The sequence below is a fragment of the Sphaeramia orbicularis genome, chromosome 21 (genome assembly GCF_902148855.1).
Source record: "Sphaeramia orbicularis chromosome 21, fSphaOr1.1, whole genome shotgun sequence".
Lineage (NCBI taxonomy): Eukaryota > Metazoa > Chordata > Actinopteri > Kurtiformes > Apogonidae > Sphaeramia > Sphaeramia orbicularis.
The window spans coordinates 33,176,167-33,187,592 of NC_043977.1; the positions used below are offsets into that span (position 1 = coordinate 33,176,167).

The window sequence follows — 11,426 nt, forward strand, 5'->3', positions numbered from 1 at the left end:
CCGCCTTTGTCCAAACGGGGGCGCGCTCTAGTTGACTCAGCATTGATGACCCAAATAAAAACAACAGTGACTGACCAACCAGGTATTTCACTTGTACCATATAAATACTGTATTACTAACAAAATTAGAATTTTACATCTCAAGATTTTACAAAACGCTATTTTGTCTCGATTTTCTGATGTGGAAGAAATATGTAACTTTTGTCATTCTTACTCTAAAACTACTCTACACTTATTCTTTTTATGTGAACATTCTTCTAATTTCTGGTCCAAAATTGAAAAATATATCATATCTAAAAGTAATAAAAAGATAACTAAAACATCCCAAAATGTAATTACATATTTTAAACATGATATTCACAGTTTAGAATTTGTTGTAAATTTGTTCATCTTATTTGGAAAATTTCATATACATAAAAATAAATATACTAAACACACCCAAATTTTAAAATCTTCCTATTGGAATTTGAAAATTATATTAAATCTTTAGAATTTAAAAAATAATAAATAAATAAATAAAATTAAATAAATAAATAAATAAATAAAAATAAGCTCTAACACCCTGGCTATTTATAAACAATTCTTTAACCCTTTCATGCATGAGTTATGAGAATCTTAGTTGAGGGTTTTTTGTTTGTTTGTTTGTTTGTTTGTTTGTTTTTTTGAGTGTTTTTATTACTCCTTAGACATGAAAAAAACAATGAGATTGAGGTTTTCTTTTCATAGATTTCCAAAAATGTCCACTCAGCTACACCATGAATTTTATTCTTGAAGCAAAGAAACATGTATTTAAAACCCAATATCATTAAGCGATATGAAAACAATGAAATGAAACCATGTTTAATGCAGCTAATCTGATGTTTTCTCACATTTTAACATATTCTAATACTAGTTATTTCTCACTTCATGGAGATAACATGCAAAAAATAACAATTAACAATTGATTTCCACTCAAGAACCAATCAAGAACAGCAAAGTTACAGTAATGGTATGAATTGCAGTTTATAAAATGATACATAAGTGTCCACTGTGTTGGTTGATATGGAACTAAAACAACAAAACCCATGAATATACAAGAGAACAGCTGGAGAATAACTGTCCACTGTAGTGACCACTATGCATGAAAGGGTTAATATTAACTGAACTCTCTGTTGTATTTATTTATTCATATTTTTTAGATTTGTTATTTTTATTTATTTATTTAGTTTTTTATACTATTATCTGTATATTATGCTTTGTATCTTTAAATCTATGTATTCTTTTCCTAAACTTATATATTCAAATGCTTTTCCCTTTTCGACATCTTGTTGTTTATTCAAATTTTTGTACTATATACTCAAATGTTTTTAATAAAGTTGGGGGGAAAAAAACAGTATTTCACTTGTACACTGCAGTAAATTTGTACTTTATTTAACCCATAAAGACCCAATCATCCATCACCGACCAAAAAGCATCTACTGGGTTAAAATGTTTAATACCTATTGATCCACTAATCCTATCAATACATGTAAATAATTTGTGTAAAATGTAGTTTGTGATCTTTTCATGGTTATCAGATATGACCCATTTGGACGTTCAGAGGCTCTGTAGTGAACGTGGGAACACTGTCATCTTCTACAACACTGATTCACCAGTAAAACCCATGGAGTTGGATCAATGATAGTGGATGGACACACTTGTTTTATGTTCAGTAAATGATGTCTTTGCTGAAATAGTGACTTTTTGTTGAGTTTTTACTGTTTTTGATACAATAACCCTAAACGTTATGCTGAATTTTTACGAACATCTATGATCGGGTAATTAGATTTGGGAAAATACATGATTTTCACTGAAAAAAGTGCAAAACACAGAGGGTTATATTAGAAATGAATGGTGATAAATCACTTAAGAAAAGTTAAATATAGAGAAATAAATATTTTGGATTTGCCACAAAAGTAACACTGAGTCTTTATGGGTTAAGTATTTTAATTTACTGCAGCTTTATACTTTTACTCCACTACAGCTTGAAATATACAAATTTTTATTATATATTGTATGTCTGACAACTTTTATAATGACGTTTTCCTTCTTGTCCAGTGAAAACCATGCATATCCTTCTCAAGCTAAATGAAGTCTTTAAAAACCCTCTTAAGATTTGCAAATATTTTGTCACAAAGCCTTTTTCTATATTACTGTATTTTATTATGTTGTGTGTATTTTATTTATTATGTTTTGGAGTATTTTATAATTTTGCTTATAATTACTTTTACTGTATACTTTGAGTTTCTGTGGTTGTTTTAAAGAAGTCAGACTGGATTGGAAAAAGCCTGTAGTTTTCAAGCTCATGAAAATTATTTTTTATTTTTTTTATATAAATACATGCTTCTCACAGGGCTAATATGAGCTCATAAGATGTTCCAGATAGCTCATCCTTAAACATCCACAGCAGTAACATGCAATATACACATTAGAGCAGAAGTACTATGAATCCAAATACATCGTGTATGAATAAAACACTGACAGGGACCAATTTATTGCACAATGACAAAGTATATTTTGCTGTTAATACATACACACTTTAATTTATGTAAAGATTTGCAGACAGAGTAATACTAGCACTTTTAAGATCTATATACTTCTTCCACCACTGGTCGCAAGAAATGTGGAAATAAAAACAGATTTAAATTGGCTACACCAAAGATTAGAAATAGACTCTAGTCACATCAAGTTGTCAAAATAATCCACACTCAGATGGTCAACAGCTTTGTGATATGTTTATTTATACTGTCCACAACATCCATAATAATATTATTTGTTGTCTCTGAAACACAGGCTCTTCAAGAAAAACATATAAAGCTTTAAGGCAGCATCACATATATACAGAGGAAAATGCAGAAGATCCCTTTGTATACATAAAATTATGTTTTATCTAAGATAGAGGTTTTGCCCTATAACCATGTAACCTCGCTTTAAGACATAAAGTAGTACCAAGCACCAAGATTTAGTTTTTATCACTTTTTTCGTTAGTAATGCATTATGTGATTTTTTTAAAATGTTGAACATTATAATTGATCGGTAGTGTGCTGAAACTGATGGAGAGTTGTGATTGTGAAGCTTGTTTGTTACCACATGAGAACACATGTTTTACATTATTTACGTTACTTTGTTCAGAAAAACTGCAACAAAAATGAAGAATCCTTTTCTGCCAAGTGTTAAGCAGAGAAATTCCTACTGAGCAGGTGACTATCACAGTAAATAAAAAAAATGTGGATGTGGAATTGGAGTACAAAGTGATCATCATGTGGAATTAACAGATGACTCCATCTTAAGACCCGAGTCTAAAACTTGAGCATTGGGACTTGTGGAGAGTAGTCGGTCAGAAGAGAAACCATCAGACCCTGAAAGAGAGCAGATGTGTGCTGATTAGTACACAGACTAAAATACTCTGCACAGATTTCTGCAATTAAGTTAAATTGAACAGTGTAGTCACATGTGCAAAATCATGTTAAAATTTGTAAAAGAGCTTCATTCACTCACCATGATAGTCCACTTCCTGTTCTCGGCCTCAGGGAAGACCAGGGAGCGGGAGGAGTAGAACACCTGGTCATCCACCTCCTCCATTTTTCTGGGGAGACAATGCAGGAAGGTCCAGTCTGGTTTGGCCACACTTCCTGTCTGTAGTAGAACCAAAAGATTGAATTATACCCTGTCCAAACCTGTCATCAGGTCTCACTTACTAAACATCTCAAAGCATGGCTACTGGAAAATCAGAACTGTGATCATAACTGTGTAATTAGTTTGTCTGTTGATGGGGCTTGTTCCTGGGGACTCTGTGTAATTTGTTTTAAATGGGTAAACGTGGGCTTTGAGCAATACAATCATGTGTAATAGTGTTAAAAGGTTATGAGGAATAGTGATAATGTGATTTGTGCAGTAGTGTTAAAGGGACATGTATAGTGTAATTATGTGATGAAGACATGCAATAGTGATTAAGAGAAATGCTCAATATTATCATGTGCAATAGTGACAATTGAAAATGAGCTATGCAGTTATGCGTAATAGTGACAGAGGGGTATATGTAAAATAACAGTGTGTAATGGTGTTAGAGGGATATGTGTCACAGCAACAATGGGATATTTGCAATATAATCATGTGCAAACCTTCATCAATTAACCTCCTAAGACCCAGGAAATGTCAGCAAAGTACAAGCTTTTTTTTGTTTTTTATTAAATAAGTGCCTATATTGGAAACATCATGATGCAACAGTTTTTCAGATGCAGTTTTTAAAATTTTTATGGAATGTCCTTTGTGGTAGACAGTTTTCTTTTCTTTTTTTTTGTATAAAGTTGTGAAACTCTTGTCCACAAATGTGGACAGAAAACCCATAGCTGGGTCTTAGGAGGTTAATGCTTGGTGGCTTGCCTTAGTCCCACAGCTTTTGTTTACATGCACTATGTGTTATTGCTTGTTTTTTCTTTTTGCATGTCTTAGTTCAGTTACGGTATTATGTTATTTTTAAGTTTTTATACCTTTTTTTACCTGCCAATGGGACTCAAGATGGAAATTAACCATATGGCTATAATTTCTTGTATTTACATGTAAATGTTCATTAATACGAACTGTCCCATTTTAAAAATCCATCCATCCATCCATCCATCCATCCATCCATCCATCAATCAAATAAAGGAGAAGAGACCTGCAAAACCACAGCCAGACATTTTAATCACTATTGAGTGGAAAACTTGGGTGGCTTCCATTTAATCTGTTAAGGCTGCAATTAACTGGCACTAAAATAATTGCATATTTGTCATAAAGCTGTCATACACAAGATATTCAAAAAGGCAATCAAATTTCCCATCATACACTGGGCATTTAGCATTTATTTGGTTTAAATATTTTGATCATCCATCACTATCTTTTCAAATCCATAATATTACTGTTACATGCATCTAATTAAAAGCACTTTTTCATAAATACTCATACAACCTGAACTCCCCTCAGCCTGTGGGAAATAAACTAGAGTAAAATCTTGGTTCAGATATGGTTCAAGCATTTACACAGTGTAAATGCTTGAACCAATGGCATGCCATGAACCAACTAATGGTTAAAAGTTTTATAATACACTACATTTCCCCGTTTTATTTCAATTTAAGCTGTTCTAGTCCATTAAATGACCTGAGATAGAACAAAGATGTCAGATGCTGAAAGATGCCAAAGGCTAGAGGTTAAAATATAATATAGGTTACCAAATACTAAAGAAGAATATAAATTATATCATGGGCCAACAACTTGACAGCTTTTCTGCAGTAGCAAAAGAGAATTAAGATGAACATTAATACAACCATTATATGGACAGTTCCTCTCTCCAGGAAGTAGTTTTTGGTGGAGAGAAAAGGGCAGTTAATAAGCAATAAATAAAATAAATGGACCATTGCAATCCAAAGTATAGGAGAAAACACAGATGAACGAAAACTTTTCAGTAGTTGCGTATCTGTCAAATACACATGCTTTCTAATGACCAAAATATTTATGCAGCGTACATTTGTCGATAGTATCACCCATCTATTTTCTAAAATGTGATCTCATGGCATAAAAAACATTTCACAGGACCCAGTTTTCATGGTTCAATTTCAAACTTGCTGTGAAAATTACATAGTGGATGAAGTCTGTAATTAGACTATGTCACCAAATAGGCAGTCTGCAGAAAGTTAAATGCTACTCGGTTGTTTACAACCAGAGCGAAATGCTTATCCGACAGAAGCTGCTCACACTGTTGATTTTGCATTATACTGTTTAGTTTACTGTGTAAGGCTGCTATAAGGGACCATTTTATACACAGGCAATGACCTGAAATTCTACTGATATACAGTGTGTGTGGCCCATTAGCTACAGTACATCTAAACTAGACAAGATGGATGGGAACAAGATAGAGTGTAATCTAATATAAAATAATGAATACTAATATGAATAAGATGAATTAATAATACAAAATCCCTCATTACCTGCATGGTGATCTGATAACCTTGAAAGTCTTTAAGCCTTTTTTTCTTCTCCTCCTCTTGTCCCATGCTGACCCATGTGTCAGTTACCAAAACATTGGTGCCATGAGCTGCTTCCATCGGGTCAGAGGTCAAGACGAGCTGGGTCCCATGCTACGATTAACATGTTACATATTCATAAGTAAAGACCTCTTTGCAGAAAAATGACTCTTTATAATAAATACACATGAAGAAGCCCCAACCTGTTTGGAGAGTCGCTGTGCCTCTTGAACAATGCTCTTCTCTGGCTCATACCCCTGGAAGGGAAGGTCTAGTTTATAGTTTATGAATAGGATTGATCATGTAAAGGAATATTGATTTCCCTCCATCTCTCACAAGCAGAATCTGCAGAGATGAGATGCCCCTGTCAGACTGAAAACTATTAATACCTACATCTAAGAAAAGAACAGCTTACTAAGTGTAACGAATGCAACATGCTTATTATAGTCTATATAACAGTATAGAAAACTGGGACTAAAACTAAGTCTCACAATGAAAAAATTATTTAAGTAACTGAATTAAAAACAATTCCAAAAATGCATCAGTAAACCATTAAAACTAAACAACAACTAGTCAAATTCACAAATACAAACAAGTGGTGCCAGGCACAACGAACCCCACCCCTCACATGTATTGTAGCTTATTTTGGCATCGATCCAGCTGATGTCATCCTGTCTATACGTGTGCTGATGTCAGCATATCAATTGCCTCTATATATGTGCCAATGTTGAAGTAAACGGAAACAAAATTGATTTTTTTATAGACATTTGAAATTTTGCCCATTATAAGTAAATGGGAGAAAAAAAAGGATGTAAAAAATTCCTAACAAATTTCAACTTTGACTTGCTTTTCCTAAAATGTAATCATACCTATTCTGGGTCACTGGCAATCTATAAACCCAATTTGGTATGAATTCAACCAATAGTTTTGCTGCTACAGACATTTGAAATTTTGCCCCTTAATAAGTAAATAGGGGGAAAAATGATTTTATAAATTCATAAAAAATTGAAACTTTGACCTATTTTTCCCAAAATGTAATTGCATCTATTCTGGGTCACTGGAAATCCACAAACCAAATTTGGTATCAATTCAACCAAAAATTTTGCTGCTACAGAAATTTGAAATTTCACCCATTACAAGTAAATGGGGAAAAAAAAGATTTTAAAAAATTCATAAAAATCTGTAACTTTAACCTACTGATCCCAAAATGTAATCAGATCTATTCTTGGTCACAGGCAATCTATAAACCAAATTTGGTATGAATTCAACAGACACTTTTGCTGCTAAAGCGTTAACACACAAAGAATCTAACCAAACCAAAACAATACCCCTTGCCTCCCTTTCGGGGGGCGGGGTAATAAAATAACCTTGGGTGTAGCAATTTTAAGATGAACTCCCAGTTTGGCTGCAGTCATCATGAAGGAGTGGAGCACATTGTTACCATCTCCAATCCAGCTCACTGTTAGTCCACTGAGTGACCCATAATGCTCCTAGAAAAACAGAGCAGTAGTTTAAAAACCACTATTCTTTCAGATGTCCAGGATGAAGGCAGTAAACTGCGGCTGTGAGATACCTGTAAAGTGAGGAAGTCAGCCAGGATCTGGATGGGGTGGAAGAGGTCAGACAGACCGTTGATGATGGGGATGGAGGCCTCTTTATGCAGCTCCTCCAGAGTGGAGTGGTTGTACACTCGTGCCAAGACGATGTCACAGAGTCCTGAGAGGACCCTGCAGTGTTCAAAGATAAGACAATGTGTGGAGACTCAACAAGGTCATAAGGAAAGCACTGATATTTTTCTATGGCAGCAGTGGGTGACTTGCTAACACTGCTCTAATCCTGAAAATAAATAAATAAATAAATAAAGTTACGGCTTTTTTGACAATATGCCACATTTCATTGGGAAAACAATTACAAATAGAAATGAAAAGAAAAAAAAAAACATTTTAACCTTTTTGGCATGAGTTATTGTAACAGTAACTAGGGATTTTTTTTCATGTTACTTATATAAATATTCTACAGCACAACTTTGAAACAGTGTATTTTTATTCCATATCATTTACTTTGAGATACACAACTGTTAATGACCTTCCACTTTAATGGTAAATATTTTTTAGTATAAATATGTCCATAAAAATCTTCCCACAAAAAGAAAATATGATTCATTTAAGAAATTACACCATTTTAGTTCAAATCTAAAACATACCTGTCCACTGTAAATCATGCATTAGTGATTATATTCTAAATATCAGTTCTACTAAAATAAGATATACTGTCAGTTAATTACGATCTGATAATACATATAAAAAAAAAGAGTTAATGGGTTAAGTGATGTTGCTCTCTGTTAGTTTGGAATAATGTTTTACAAATATTGTGCTTCTAATAATTTTGATATTTGGTTTGAATAACTTCCCACTACTATGAACAGCGCACATAAACAAGTTCAATACATAATTCTATCCATTGTTTTTACCTCGCTGTGTCTGTAGAGCTTTCATTGACTCCCAGGTGAATGTCCTGGGATGTGAGAAAACATGGGTGTCCACCAAGCAAAGCAAAACCTGGAATTATGATATGAAGACTAGTTTAGTTTTATCAAAACAAGTTTTATTGTATAAGACAGATGATGCTTGAAGAATTTATGATTCAACCACATTGTGAAGTCTGCAATTTTTTACTATAATCCTCTCCTTACTTATTTACATAGAGAATGGTGAAAAGACACTTGAACATTCTACTGGTGTAAAAAGACTATTTCCTGGTAATGTTTACTGCACTGGAGTACAACATTAAATGAATGGATAAAACTTAAAATCAGCACTGGTAAAATGGAAAAGAACATTTATCAGACATTAACTGGATTAATTTGCCTCACAGTGGGATAAAAGGCAACACCTGATAATGATTATGTTGTAAATAAAACATCAGGGTCAATTATTATTTTTTCTCTTCCTCCTTTCATTTTTGCATGTGTATATGATAGATAAATAGTCTAATATTTTGATTTCAGTGACAAACACAAATATAGGAACTGAAATGGATGAGATGGAGGTTTTTGCATGATACTTAACCCTTTCATGCATGAATTATGAGAACCTAATCAAGATTTTTTTTTCCTAAGTGTTTTTATTCCTCTTTAGGCATGAAAAAAACAATGCGATTCAACTTTTTTTAAAATTTTTTTTATGAACCTATTTTTCATGGAGTTGCAAAAATGTCCACTCAGCTGGACATCATGCGTTTAATTTTTGAAGCAAAGAAACATGTATTTACTGACATACTGTGTGAAAACTATGAACTTTTTTTTTTTCAATGCTGCTAATCTGATGTTTTCTGATGTCACATTTTAACATACTCTAATACTAGTTATTAATTACTTTATGGAGATAATACGCAAAAAAACAACTTTTTGTTTAAAAAAAAAACCCTGTTAAATACAGTCTCATAATAATAACAAGTAATTGATTTACGCTCAAACATGTTAGTGCAGATGAGGTTTATCAAGAACAGTAAAGTTACAGTAATGGTATGAATGTCAGTGTATGGGATGATCCACTTTGTTGGCTGATACGGAACTAAAACAATAAAATCCATGAATATACAAAAGAACAGCTTTGAATAACTGTCCACTGTAGGGACCACTATGCATGAAAGGGTTAATACAGGAATAATTTTAAAGTGTATGATTTGTTTACATGGATATGCCTGCAGTCAGTAGTGTGGGGTAAAAAAGCAGTGGGAGTTGCTGCCCACAGTGTTTTGTCTTTGGAACAGAAGGAAAGTGACTTTTCAGCAGTTCTTTTGTGTCCACGTTATCTAAACATGGACATAGACATGCAGATGGATGGAATGAATTTCATCCCAGCTAGAGTATAAGAAAACACATCTAGGTAAGGGTTATCCTCATCAATGCGGCCAAACACACACAAACTGCCTGTAATGACCCACTTTTTACACTGTCAGTCTGTCATTCATTCATCTGTGTGGAGTTGAACCACATGGCACTGTGTAAGTACCAAACACACACCTGTTTCTGTGGACATTCTTGTCCTGGTGCTTCTCTTCTCAAATATCATGGCAAGTGACTTTCCTCTCAGAAGGGGAAGATACTGAAACAGAATGAATCAGCTTCCTGAAGTGACCCAACCCAACTCAGAGATACTACTGTAAAACTCTGCATTTACAGACACACTGACACTGCAGTTCTCTAACATATTCTACCTCTTTTTCATGTTTGATCCGATGTTTGAGATCCCCTGACATCCACAGCAGCTTCTTGATCTCATCTGAACTGAAATCTTTCAGAGTCAGACAACTACGGCCCTTTAAATTAACAGCAGAGGCAGCTCCGGAGCTAAAGGGTACAACACATTAATAACAGGAGTGTTATTCCTTCACCTGAGCACAAATTATGCACTGAGCCATAAACGTGACTGTCAACATTAAGGTAGAGTTTCTTACCTAAATCTTTGCGCATGCCCGTTATGAACAGTCTTCAAACATTTATAAAGTGTACTATTCACCGAAAACAATTTGGATGACATTGTAACTGTAGAAAAATATCTAACTGTAGTGTAACGTACTGTGGTGGTTTCATCAGAGAGAAGAAACTTTCATTCACTGTCTGATACGACAGCATGCAGCCACAAGCAGAGCAGCTCAGCCAATCAGCAACGGGGCGTTCGATGACATCATCACGTTTAGAGTGATAAGAGGCGTGGCTTCAGACGTTTGAGACGGGGTTGTCTTGTCTTTTTTTTTGAACTCTTACTTTAACCCTTTCATGCATGAATTAGAAGAACTATAGTAAAGATTTTTTTTTTCCTGCGTGGTTTTAATTCCTCTTTAGGCATGAAAAAAACAATATGATTGATTTTTTTTTAATGAACCTATTTTCGATGGAGTTACAAAAATGTCCACTCAGATGGACACCTTGTGTTTCATTTTTGAATCAAAGATACATGTATTTAATACGCAGTATCAGAAAGTGTTACACTGTGTGAAAACTAAGAGATAAAAACATTTTTAATGCAGCTAATCTGATGTTTTCTCACATTTTATCATATTCAAATACTAGTTATTACTTACTACATGGAGGTAATGTACAGAAAAAACTTTTTGTTTAGGGAAAACTGTTCATTACAGTCTAGAAACAATTAGCACTTGATTACACACAGACATATTTCTGCAGATCAGGTTTATCAAGAACAGCAAAGTTACAGTAATGGTATGAATTGCAGTGTATGGGATGGTGCATATGAGGGCTGTTCAATAAGTTCATGGCCTCACCCAGAAATACTGGTTGTTATAATACAGGATGTTACATTCTTTCGTGATGGGATAGTGATGCTTGAACATCGATGGACCAAGTGCATTGCTGTAAATGGAGATTATGTTGAAAAATAAAATATAA

At 33.8% G+C, this 11,426-nt stretch overlaps 1 protein-coding gene across 1 annotated transcript; it reads right to left on the reverse strand.

Annotated features, from left to right (window-relative positions):
- Positions 1–2,738: 2,738 nt before the first annotated feature.
- On the reverse strand, positions 2,739–10,651 carry otc (ornithine transcarbamylase). Its single transcript, XM_030125560.1, has 10 exons — positions 10,475–10,651; positions 10,235–10,367; positions 10,041–10,122; positions 8,487–8,574; positions 7,590–7,743; positions 7,384–7,506; positions 6,220–6,273; positions 5,981–6,130; positions 3,516–3,653; positions 2,739–3,376 (listed from the first exon to the last, which is right to left on the reverse strand). The coding sequence occupies exons 1-10, from the start codon at positions 10,555–10,557 to the stop codon at positions 3,317–3,319; spliced, it is 1,065 nt and encodes a 354-aa protein (XP_029981420.1). The 5' UTR covers positions 10,558–10,651; the 3' UTR covers positions 2,739–3,316.
- Between the last annotated feature and the right edge of the window lie 775 nt (positions 10,652–11,426).